General features: G+C 40.8%; 1 protein-coding gene across 1 annotated transcript in view; it reads left to right on the top strand.

The window, feature by feature from the left end:
- The window catches only part of LOC144494992 (solute carrier organic anion transporter family member 4C1-like), a 130,412-nt gene that overhangs the window by 33,803 nt on the left and 82,936 nt on the right, over positions 1 to 13,673 (top strand). The window contains exon 2 of the mRNA XM_078214720.1: positions 2,959 to 3,222. Within this exon, the coding sequence (XP_078070846.1) occupies positions 2,959 to 3,222 (264 nt within the window). The remainder of the gene's footprint in view (positions 1 to 2,958; positions 3,223 to 13,673) is intronic.

The raw sequence follows: 13,673 nt of genomic DNA on the forward strand, positions 1-13,673 counted from the left end.
CAAAGAGGGGTCGGAATATCCTGCCCTTAGGCTCGAAACATTAACACCATTTCTCTCTCCAAAGATGCTGCCCTAACCAGGGGAGATGGTGGCATAGTGATATTACCACTGGACTAGTAATCCAGAGACCAAGGGCAAGGTTCAAACCCTGCCACTACAGATGGTGAAATTGGAATTGAATAAAAATCTGGAATTCAAAGTGTAATGATGACCATGAAGCCACTGTCGATTGTTGTAAAAACCTACCTGTTCACTCATGTCCATTTTAGGGTAGGAAATCTGCTGTCCTTACCTGGTCTGGCCTACATGTGACTCCAGATCCACGGCAAATCCCTTTAAAATGACATCCCAATCTCTGAACAGCTGGGCTGGCGGAGGTGTTTCACTCTCTGTATAAATTTGAATGGCTGAGGTGTGAGAATTACACCTGACAGGTGCTGCCAGTGCCAGCAGGAAACACTCCAAGTTTGTGGATGACACAAAAATAGGTGGGAAGGCAAGTGTTGAGGAGGACACACAGAGTCTACGGGGGGGATATAGACATGTTAGGTTAGTGGGCAAAATGTAGGCAGATGGAATTTTAAAATTTAAGTTTATTTATTAGCATCGCAAGTAGGCTTACATTAACACTGCAATGAAGATACTATGAAAATCCCCTAGTCTCCACATTCGGGTGCCTGTTCAGGTACACTGAGAGAATTTAGCATGGCCAGTCAAACCTACCCTGCACATTTTTGGACTGTGGGAGGAAACCGGAATACCCAGAGGAAACCCACGCAGATACAGGGAGAATGTGCAAACTCCATACAAACAGTGACCCAAGCACGGAATCGAACCCGGGTCCTGGGCGCTGTGAGGCAGAAGTGCTAACACTCTGCTACCGTGCTGCCCCATGTATGAAAATGTGAAGTTATACATTTTGGTAGAAAGAATAAAAGAGTTGAATATTATTTAATGGAGAAAGACAGCAGAAAACTGCAACAGAGGGGGATTTGGGTGTCCTCTTGCACAAATCCCAAAAAGCTAACATGCAAGTTCAGCAGGTAACTGGGAATGGCCTGGAATATGAGCCTTTATTTAAATGGAAATGGAGCATTAAAAATAGGGAAGTCTTGCTAAAACTGTACAAGGTACTCATTAGACCACACCTGGAATGCTGTGAACAGTTTTGGTCCCCTTATCTAAGGAAAGATATACATTAGAGGCAGAGAAGGGTCATTAGGTTGATCCTGGATATGGAGGGACTTTCTCAGGAGGAGAGGTGAAGTAGGTTCGGCCTATACTCATTGGAGTTTAGAAGAATGAGAGGTGACCTTATTGAGACATATAGGTTTCTCAGGGGGCTTGATAGGGTGGATGCTGAGAGGTTGTTTCCCCATGTGGGAGAGTCTCGGACCAGAGGGCACAATCTCAAAGTAAAGGGTTACCTTGGAGGGACACTACACTCTGAATTTCTGGTAAAGCCAAGCTTGGACGATCCAGCAAGAAATACTGAGCTGCATCAAGACAGCACAAAGTTCGAGTGGAACGGAAATCTGACAGTGATTGCTGGGGCAATATGTCTTGCATGTTATTTTTTATTTGTTATCGGGGTGTGAGTGATGCAAACAATGTAAAATTGATAGGAATATAGGAACAAAGGAACATCGTAACAGGAGTAGGTCATTCAGCCCATCAAGCCTGTTCCACCATTCAATACGATCATAACTGATCATATACTTGAATGCCTTTTACCCATACTATCTCCATAACTCTTTCCATTATTGTTAATCAGAAAACTAACAATTGCTACCTTTATCAATTTTATTAATAACATCCTCAAAAAGTTCCAAGATTGTCAAACATGTTTTCTCATTTGTAAATCCATGCTCACTATGCCCAGTCAGATCATGATTATCTATTTATTATATCCTTTATAATTAGTTCTAGCATTTTCCCGACTACTGATGTCAAGCTAACAGGGCTGCAGTTCCCTGTTTTCTCTCTCCCTCCCTTCTCAAATAGTGGGGTGACATTTGTTACCTTCCAATCTGCAGAAATCATTCCAGAATGGTAATTTTTTGTGTTACGGGGCGGCACGGTTGCACAGTGGTTAGCACTGCTGCCTCACTGTTCTAGGGACCCCGGTTTGATTCCCGGCTTGGGTCACTGTCTGTGTGGAGTTTGCACATTCTCCCCGTGTTTGCGTGGGTTTCCTCCGGGTGCTCCGGTTTCCTCCCACAGTCCAAGGATGTGTGGGTTAGGTTGATTGGCCATGCTAAATTAACCCTTAGTGTGCCGGGATGTGATAGATGAGAGGAATTGGCAGGGTATCTAAGCGGGCATAGGGCCTGGGTGGGATTGGTGTTGGTGCAGACTTGATGGGCCGAATGGCCTCCTTCTGCACTGTAGGGATCCTATGATTCATTCTACGAGAATGTATAAAATTTTGGAAGATGATCACCAATGCTCCTGAACATACTGCTCTAGAAACCCATCTCTGACACATTCCAGAAACCCGTCTTCCACAGCATTAGTGCTCACTTATTTTAACCAGTCTATATGCAGATTGAAGTTACCCATGATTACTGTATTGCCCATGCTACATTCTTCTCCCATCTCCTGATTAATACCATGCCCCACATTACGATTACTATTAGGTGGTCTATTAACTCCAACCAATGTCTGCTGCCTTTTGCTGTTTCTCCCAACTTGCAATGTAAAGGTGGTGTTGAACCATCTTCTTGAACTGCTGCAGTCATTGTGACTATGATCTGTAATGAAGATTTTCCGTAGGGTATTCTAATTGTGATCCAGAAACGATGAAGGATTGGCAGTACATTTACAATTCTAGATGGTTTGTGACTTGGAGGGGAAGTTGAAGTGATGGCAGTTTCTTGATGTCCTTGTCATTCTCAGTCATATTATTGTTGGAATATATTTCTTGCTTTAAAATGATAAACATTTTTTGTGTTCCAGGTACTTTAGTGAATGGTCTGGTGAACATCAACATAACCACAATTGAGAAACGATACAACTTGAACAGCTTCACCACAGGATTGATTTCCACAGGCTATGATATGGCCTTCTCTGTTTTATCACTCTTTATCTCTTACCATGGACAAAAGGGACATAAGCCACGATGGCTGGCTTTCTCAGCTTTTATGCTTGGATTGGGATCCCTTGTGTTTTGCCTGCCTCATTTCACCAGTGGCCTGTATAATTATGGTGCTGAATTAAGAGGTATACCTTTAAATGTTTTATTCATGGAAGTATTATTTTCTTCACTATTCTATTGAATTCAGCTTTGTACGTTATGGTAGTTTCAACAAACTAATGCCATTTGATATTCAACGTAGTTATAAGAAATGAAAGGGAAATTTGTATCATTTGCTAACTTGTGCGATTGAGCCATAATCTAATTTCCCTTCGATTGTCCTCCTCTCTCTTTTGAAGTTATTAGCCTACACTAATTACTAAGCACCTCCCTAAAAATTCAGTCAGTGAATGTATCATATGATGTGGCACAGAGCAGGAAAAGCTAAGGTGTCCTAGTTATGATCCTTGGCTAATATTGGCATAGACTTTGTCAAGAATAAATCAGACAGCAACTTCTGATGACAATGTGCAGTTAAATGCAGAATTCAGATTGCTATTCGAGTTGCCCTGCACCTTTAGAAGCTTTGCTATAACAGAATCTCAATGAGCAACTTGGCATTGAAACACATAGAAGGGTGTGAGGTGGAGTACTTATCAATAATTAACTACTAAACTCATCAAAAATGTTATGTTTTATTCGTTTAAGTGTAAGTGAAATTTTAATGGCAAGGTAAGCCAAGCTACTTTGCTGGCACTGAAAACTAATCTTTGTAAGTGTGCTCATTCCTTCAGATTTTAATTATTGCCAGAGATTTGAAAATGAGAGATCTTGCCAGCACAAATTCCACTCTTGGCTGCTTGTGAGATTTAGCACTCATTATGGGATTTGCACCCTTGATCAACAGGGTTGCTAAATCGCGGCCAGAATCCCTGTAACCCAACAGGCTAACTGTGGTCAGACAACACCTTACTCTGAAACGAAGTGACAGATGCCACTCACATGATCTTCCATGGTTTTCACCTCAAATTCCCCCCAGATAATGGTCACATGAGTCCACTCTCAAAAAAGACACTTTAACATCTTCCTTCAGTCAATGTTCTCCCTCATCTGTTTTCATCAAGGATTCACCTCCAGGTTTTCTAACAATCCTTTCAAACAAGGCTGATTTAGCTGCCATCCGTCTCCAGATTTTCCAACTCTTTTTTTCAGTGACCTTTTGTCTTCAATGCTTTTAAGCTTTTACACAAACTCTGAAATGCAGCCACCTATTACTTCAACTATTGCTTCCCAGGCAGTAGTAAAATATCACAAACTTTCGGATTACATTAGGTATCTTTTTTAATCTGATCAACAATCTTCTTATCAGCTCTGTCTGTGACTTCAATGTTCCAGTTCTCTCTGTTCCTGTAACTTCAGACTTCCTGGACACTTCTCTTTTTTTTCTAGTTGCCTTAACAAGCTGTTCTTTAGATTTCAGACACATGCTTTTTTGACCCTGACTCCATTATATAGCTTTTCTTCTGGCAAAGCTGTGAGAGTTGTCCTCTCTCTCACTACTAAACTCTTTCTACTTTGGCTTCCAGTTAAAACTAAGCTTAAAAGGTCCTATTCCTAAAAGGGGACCCTGGTTGCTCTGCAACATCTCATTCTTTCTCCAGTATCTTCTTTGCTTTACCCACTGTAAACTCTCTCTCGGTACAATAGAAACTCAATTTGAACTGAAACCAAAAACCCCATACATGCAAACAACTTTGTTTAACATAAATCTTAACTAGAGTTTTACCCTTTCCTATATTAAACTCACTTAAATTTATCTCTTTTCTCTAATATTAAATACAAATATAGATCACTTCAAACTACTTCTGTTTTCTTGATGGTATTATGATTCCAAAGGTTTCGATAAGGTTATGTAGAATTATATCGCATTTAGAGATACAGTTTACTATTATAACTAATCAAAGTTCAACATCTGTAATGATTTATCTTGATTGGAAACAAGAATGCAGTTTCAGTGGGGAACAGTGCAGGATCACCACCTTAATATCCACAAGAGAGTTCGACATACAAAAAAATCACCACTCTTCGAAGGCTACAAACCAAATAGACAGGCCTAGAAACTAGAGACGGCATATAAGGTTGGAGAAGTTTAAGAGGACAGCAGTTCATTTGTTTGGGAATAAATCAAATTTTATGACCTAGGAACAATTTGTATATGAATTTATGAAGGCACCTGAGCCAGAAACCTCTGTAATTATCATTGAGTGTTACCTGAGGCTGAAGATCAATTGGAAGAGTTATGGCATTTTGCGTGCAAAGTCAGTTGTTTCATCTGGCTCAAACAAGAATGTGATAATGTGTACAAGCTGATACACTTATCTATTCCATGAGGAAATTAGTTTTTCTAAGGATAATTACAAGGACTACGAGCTGTGGCAAAACAACATGGGCTCGTCAACATTATAATGCTGGTAATTAAGAATTAACTCCTTGAATGCTATGGGAACATTTTTGAACAATTTCAAACATGGAACAAAACTAAATACAATGGCTGGAATTTTATCTAAAATTTTCACAGCAGGTGAGGTGATGGGGCAAGTAGAGGGGAATTGAGGGGGTGGTGGTGGGGAGGAAGTCGTAGGAGCAGGTTTGGAACCTGCTTGGAACTGTATCATTGGATTTTGCCAATGCTGTTTAGCTCAACCATTAGTATCCTGCTCCCTGATCAATCACAGATGATGGCGTTGATGACAATTCACGTCTGTCAAATGAAGGATTTCCAGTTAAATGGACTCTGGCAGGTTTAAGTTTATTTATTAGTGTAGCAAGTAGGCTTACATTAACGCTGCAATGAAATTACTATGAAAATCCCCGAGTCGCCACACTCCGCCGCCTGTTTGGGTACACTTAAGGAGAATTTAGCATGGCCAATGCACCTAACTAGCACGTCTTTCCGACTGTGGGAGGAAACCGGAGCACCCAGCGGAAACCCACGCAGACACAGGTAGAACGTGCAGACTCCGTACAGACAGTGAACCAAGCCAGAAATTGAACGAAGGTCCCTGACGCTGTGAGGCAGCAGTGCTAACCGCTGTGCCACTCAGGTGTCAGAATGGCTGAATGTAAATTGCTTTTTTTTATTCATTCATGGGATGTGGGCGGCGGTGGCTGGGCCAGCATTTATTGTCCATCCCTGAGGGTATTTAAGAGTCAACCACATTGTTGTGAGTCTCGAGTCACACGTAGGTCCGACCGGGTAAGGATAGCAGATTTCTGTCCATAAAAGACATTAGTGAACCAAATATGCTTTTCCAACAATCGATAATGGTTTCATGGTCATCAGTAGATTCTTAATTCCATATTTTTATTGAATTCAAATTTCACATCTGCCATGTGGGATTCGAACTTGGGTCACCAGAGCATTATCCTGGGTCTCTTGATTACTACTCCAGTGACAATACTACTACGCCACCGCCTTCCCACTTCCAGAGACTTCTCCCGAGGAATGAAGAGGAGACATGGGAAGGGCGTCTCCTGGGTCTTTAACTCTTTCCTGAAAGTTCTATTGTAGGATCTGCTGGACTGAAATGAAGTGCCACTTCCCATGGACAAGAGTAAGAGGCTGGGCTCTCAATCCAAGCTCGTGTTGGTGGAAGTGGCTGAGGAATTAAAATGCAGGAATGTGTTCCTTTGAACCAAGGGACAGTGTCTTAAAGGTTTAGTGACCTCAGGAGGTGGGAAAAGTGAGTGATAGAACATGTTGTACCAACCACATTGAATTCCCCAGCATTCTCCTGCACAGCACTCCTCAGATCAACACACCATGTAGCTCTATCATTCAACTCTCTGCAAATACCTCCTTACATCCCAATCTGAACAGCCAACTCTCACCCTGGTCTTATTGACATCTCACACACATGCCTCACAGTGACACTCCACAACTCGTGCTCTTCCCTTCTACCCACACAATCCATTTCTCACATTCTGAATTGCCTGCTTTCTCACCTTGCATGTGAAGAGAGCACAAATAACTCCAAGACAACCACTGTGCCACCGTGCCGCCCAGGTGTCAGAATGGTTGAATGTATATTGCATTTTTGTTATTCAGTCATGGGTGTCGGTGGCTGGGTCAGCATTTATTGTCCATCTGTGAGGGTATTTAAGTGTCAACCACATTGTTGTGAGTCTGGAGTCACATATAGACCCGACCGGATAAGGACAGCAGATTTCCTTCCAAGAGAACCCAAGCGTGGCCCTCTAGTGATAGCCACCTTGACAGGCATTGGCAATCAATGCCAACCAAGTCCACAGTGAAAGAGGTATTGCTCCATGAGATTGAGGTCAGTAAGGAACTGTCATGAAAGCCTGAGCCTCCTGAGGCACTGTTGCTCAGTCAGGTCAAGAAAGCTAACCCTTTGCCTCTAGACCCTGTGCTGCGAGTATCACCACCTTTAAATTATGGCCAGAATTTTCCCTTTTACCTCTGATGTGCTGGACCAGCTGAGAAAATACATGTGCAACATAGTGGTTGCACAGCCGGCTTAACTTGCCTTATTTCGAAGCACTTAGAAGAAAAGGAATCCTGGAGGCGTGGCCCATGCCATCACGCTGGTGGGCGGGAGCTGAAAGGGCCAACATCATAGACTTTGCAGAGATCAGGATAGTTTTTTGAAGGGAGCCCCAATCTCCAGTAAAAAAAAATGAAGAACCTCCCACACACAGACAGGTAACCGGGTTGTAAACCTTGCTGATGTGATGTCACATCGGCAGGGGGGGAAATTCCAATGTGGTAGACAATTCCAGCCATAGTATTTAATTTTGTTTCATGTTTGAAATTGTTCATAAATGTTCCCATAGCATTCAAGGAGTTAATTTCCTAATTAGCAGTATTATAATGCTGACAAGTCCATGGCCCTGCCCACAAGTGGGGAAGCCCACTAATGAGATGATGATGTATTTAAATTGGGTTCCTGACCTTCCTGGGTGGGAACCTCTTAATATCAGTGGTGAGGACGGGGACAATTGGGCCTTGAGTTCTTGTTTTTAGCCTCTGTCGGGACTTTGTGCCCATGTTGCCATTTGTACCCACGTTTGCCATGTTTTGAAGGGACCGTCCCACTTGTCACCATGTGATTCACTCTTCCATCACTCTTACCCCTTGCAAATGATGGAAGTGCCACTACTGCCCATTCGCACCCTCCCACACCTTTATGCAGAGCTTCAAATACTCCTGAGTTCACTCCTCATGGAGTGACCTCCTCAACATCGCAGAACTCGCGCACCTTTATGTTACAGAGAGAAGGTAAAGGATAAGGATATGGAAGAGGCTAGATTATTAGAGGTTAGGCTTTTAACATCAGACATCACAGAAGATGTCTCAACATGCTCCCATCTCCTCACAGGCTATTTTGCAGAATTGCTTTTATATCCTGAAACCTGAGAAATCTTTCGATTTAAGATGTAGTGTATGATTGTCTAAACTGAGTGAAACATTTTGATGCATTATGACCTGGCAAGTTTTTAGTACTTGTCATTGCATGTCTAATCCCAGCAGAATTGGTAAAATGGGATTCTGGAAGCAGTTTTGTTTTTTCTCATATTGCCCTCTGGAAGTCATCAACCAAAAATGATTTCTATGTGATCTATTTCCAAAGACTCTTGTGTCTTTCAATTTTGCTCAAAACAATATATTTTTCTTCTCAGTGCTGGTCTTCTACAGCAGTGACCTTCTTATAATGCCTTTAACCTCAATTTCTAGATTTCAAAACAGAAATTCAGCAGAAAGTTGCAAGCAAGGGTGTATCCAATCATTTTGATAATTGGGTACTTTTGTTAGCTTAAAAATTATGTATTCATTATTTTTCTAGAGCCTTTTTTTGTCATTTGTAGTTTCATTAATTTATGGGGATGGATGATTTGTGTTTAAGTAATTGTGTTCCCAGAATCCTTGATCTTTATTCAACAATGATTGTATTTACTGTAACTCCTGATGCTGAATGGTCAGTACAGGTTTTCACCTGCACGTGGTGATGTCATCACACGCCCGCTGAAACTCTTCCATCTCTATCTCGAGAAGGTGACGTAGTAATATTCATTCAGTTGCAAGTGGCTGTGGACATCCTCAACTTTGACTCAAGACTCCAAGAGTTTTTATGATTTGGGATCAAAGTTGCTGATTACCATCCACCACCTTCCTTCAACTGATAAATCAATACTTCCTATGTTGAAGATCACATGGAGGGAGCACTGAGGGTAGCAAAGACATCAAATATAATCTGGATGGGGGCATCAAGGTCCATCACTGAATAGCTTGGTAATATAACCAGTAATTGAGCTGACCTAGTCCTGAAGGAGACGGCTGTAAAAGTGGAATTTTGACAGCTGGCTAGAGAATCAATATGAGGCAATAATTTACTTCACCCTGATTTTATCATTCTGCCTGTCGCAGGTGAATATTGAAGGATATGTGACCTTTCAGAAAGAAAGTTAACAAATGAAAGGATGGCTCTGTTAATTAATGATGATATTAGCACATTCGAAAAGAGTGACTGAAGTTCAGGAAACCAGGATGTAGAAGTAGTTTGCATTGAGATGGGAAATTATAAAGGCAAGAAGTCACTTGTGGGAGTGGTGTACAGGCCCCCTCATTGTAACTACACAGTAGGGCAGAGTATAAAAGAAGAGATAATGGGAGCTTGTCAGAAAGGTACTGTAATAATCATGGGGGATTTTAATCAACATATAGATTGGAAAAATCAGATGGTCAAAGGAAGTATAGATGAGTTCATAGAATGTGTTCTGGATAGTTTCTTAGAACAGTACATTCTGAAGCCAACCGGAAAGCAGGCTATACTGGACCTATTATTGTGCAATGACATCGGATTCATTAGTAATCTTAAAGTGAAGGTACACCTAGGTAGCAGCGATCATAATGTGATTGAATTTTACATTCAGTTTGAGGGAGACAAGAGTCCAAGACTAGTATTTTAAATTTAAATAAGGGCAATTATAAAGGCATGAAAGCCAAAGGAAACTGGCAAATATGCTTAAGGGGCAGATCAACAGATGTTCAATGGCAGGCATTTAAAGTGATATTTCAGAGTATACAGAATAGACACATTCCGATGAGAAATTAAATTCCAAGAGGATTGTCCATCATCTGTGGTTAAGGTTCAAGACAGTGTTAGACTTAAAGAAAAAGCATGTATTTGCGCAAAGATGAGTGGCAAGTCAGAAGATTGGAAAGATTATAAAGAACGTCAAAGAATGACAAAAAGATTGATAAGGAGGGGAAAACTAGAGTATGAGAAAAGCTAGTCAGTAATATAAAGATGTGCAGTTAGAATTTCTATAGTTTAATAAGAAAATAATTAACAAGGTGAACATTGGTCCAATAGAAAGTGCGTCTAGGGAATTGGTCATGGAACGTAGGGCTATGATGGATGAATTAAACAGGTAATTTGCAACTGACTTCATTGAAGAGAACACTGGTAACATCCCAGTAGTAGCTGTAAATCAGGAAATGGAAGGGAGGGAGGAACTCAGGAAAATTACAATCACCAGAAAAGAAAGTGGTATTGAGCAAATTGTTGACAAATCCCCTGGTTCGGATGGACTTCACCCTAAGGCCTTAAAGTAAGTAGCTGATGAGATAGTTAATGTATTGTTTTTAAATTTCCAAATCTCCCTAGATTTGTGGAAGGCTGCTGGATTGAAAGATAGTAAATGTAACTGCTTTCTTTGAAAAGAGAGTGAGTCAGAAAGCAGAAAGCTACAGGCCAGTTAGCCTAACATCTGTCATAGGGAAGCCATTATTAAAAATGTTACAGCAGGGCACTTGGAAAAAATCAAGGCAATTAGGCAGAGTCAACTTGGTTTTGTGAAAGGGAAATCATGCTTAACCAATTTATTGGAATTCTTTGAAGGAGTGATGTGCTGTGGTTAAACAGGAACCCGTGGTGGATGTACTGTATTTAGATCTCCAGAAAGCATTTGATAAAATGCCACATCAAAGGTTATGGAGTAAATAAAAGCTCATTGGTGTAGGGGATAACATATTGGCATGGATTTTCTAGTTGGCAGAAATGTGACGAGTGGTGTGCCACAGGGATCAGTGCTACGGCCTCAACTTTTTCCAGTTTATATAAATGACTTAGATAATGAGACTAAACGTATGTTTGCTAAATTTGCTGATGATAGAAAGATAGGTAGGGAAGCAAATAGTGAACTGGGTGTAAGGAGACTAGAAAAGGAGATAGATAGGTTAAGTGAATGGGCAAAAACCTGGCATGGAGTATAACAAGAGCAAATGTGAAATTGTCCATTTTGGCAGGAAGAATAGAAAAGAAGCTTATTATCTAAATGGTGAGAGATTGCAGACCTCTGAAGTACAGAAGGATCTGAGTGTCCTTGTGCATGAATCACAAAAGGCTTGTACAAAGGTACAGCAAGTAATTAGGGAAGCTAACTGAATGTTATAATTTATTGTGAAGGGAATTGATTACAAAAGTTGGGAGGTTATGTTTCTGTTGTACAGGGCATTGATGAAATCTGGAGCATTGTGTATAGTATTGGTGTCCTTATTTAAGTGAAGAGATAAATGTGTTAGAAGCAGTTTAGCGTAGGTTTACTAGACTAATACCAGGAATGGGTGGGTTGTCTTATGAGCAAAGGTTGGAGAAGTTAGGTTTGTATCTACTAGAGTTTAGAAGAGTAAGAGACGACTTGACCAAAACCTTTAAGATCCTGAGGGGTCTTGACAGGGTGGATGTGGAAAGGATGCTGTTGGGACAGGACATACCCAGGAACGGTTTAGGGACCAGATCAGAAATTCCAAGGTAAATTTGAAGTTAGCCCAGACCCTAACTTTTCATTTTGATTTTGGCATTAGAGTGAGCATAAGGCTCTCTAGCAACTCCACAAAACATCGAAGCTTAATTTCTCTGTGTAAGCCTAGTTCCACCCAGTCACATGATTTTCTGTCAATCACCCTAATCAAGTCCTACTCTCAAAACCCCAGGGGAACACTAAAATAACAGAGCAGTACTAGTCCAGATTAAAGCAAACATTCTAGCAATTATGCTGCTGCAGTAACAATACAAGGCTGTCAGTTACTGACAAAATAACACCGATTATAAAAGAAACTGCTAAAACAGATCCTGCACAAGAAACATGACTAAAATACATTTCTTAAAGGCACAGTATCATCACAATGGTGATGGTGGTATCTGGGACAGTGTCTGCAATGTGTGATTCCATCAGTGTGATTTTGACAGCTGTTGCTTGACTAGTGTGTGAGACAGCTCTCCCAATTTTGTAACAAGCCCCAGGTGTTAGAAATGAAGACTTTTCAGGATCCACAGGGCTGAATTTACGATTGCTGTTTCTGTGCCTGGGTTGATGGCGGGTGGTGCATCCAGTTTTGTTCCTTTTTGTAGACTTTGTAATGGTTAGATACAACTGAGTGGCCTGATGGCCATTTCAGAGGGCATTTTAAGAGTCAACCACATTGCTGTGGGTCTGCATTCAGATGTAGCCAGACCAGGAAAGGACAGCAGATTTCCTTTCCTAAATGACATTTGTGAACCAGATGGGTTTTTACAACAATTGACAATGGTTTCATAGTTATTATTAGACATTTAATATCATTTAATTCAAATTCCACCACCTACTGTGAATTTGAATCCAAGCCCCAAGAGTGTTATCCTGGGTCTCTGTATTACGAATCCAGTGACAATACCACTATGCCATCGCCTCTCCAATTAATTAATAAAAGCTCAATTATTTAAAAAGAGAGTTTGGAATTGAAAGCTAGTCTCAGTAATGGTGACCATAAACTATCATTAATTGTTTGAAACACCCATCTGGTTTACTAATGCCCTATAACCAATCACAGTATGGTTGAATTTAAAGTACAGATGGAGCATGAGAAGGTAAAATCCAATACCAGTGTCAAAGGAGACTACAATGGGATGAGGGAGGAATTGGCTAAGGTAGACTGGGAGCAAAAACTTCATGGTGGGACAATTGAGGAACAGTGGAGGACTTTCAAAGTGATTTTTCAGTGCTCAGCAAAAGTATATACCAGTGATAAGGAAGGACTGTAGAAAAAGAGATAATCGGCCATGGATATCTAAGGAAATAAAGGAGTGTATCAAATTGAAAGAAAATGCATACAAAATGGCAAAGATTAGTGGGAAACTAGAGGATTGGAAAATCTTTAAAGGTCAACAGAAAGCCACGAAAAAAGCTATAAAGAAAAGTAAGATGGATTATGAGAGTAAACTAGCTCAGAATATAAAAACAGATAGCAAAAGTTTCTACAAATATATAAAATGAAAACGAGCAGCTAAAGTAAACATTGGTCCTTTAGAGGATGAGAAGGGGGATGTAATAACTGGAAATTAGAAAATGGCTGAGGTATTGAACAGATATTTTGTGTCGGTCTTCACAGGGAAGACACAAATAACATGCCTAAAATTGATGACAGGAAGGCTATGGACAAGCGAATGGGGCTAAAGTTAGACAATTCTCCTGGCCCTGATGGAATGCATCCCAGGGCACTAAAAGAGATGGTGGAGGAAATAGCAAATGCACT

The sequence above is a fragment of the Mustelus asterias genome, chromosome 6 (assembly GCF_964213995.1).
Source record: "Mustelus asterias chromosome 6, sMusAst1.hap1.1, whole genome shotgun sequence".
In the NCBI taxonomy this organism is placed as follows: Eukaryota; Metazoa; Chordata; class Chondrichthyes; order Carcharhiniformes; family Triakidae; genus Mustelus; species Mustelus asterias.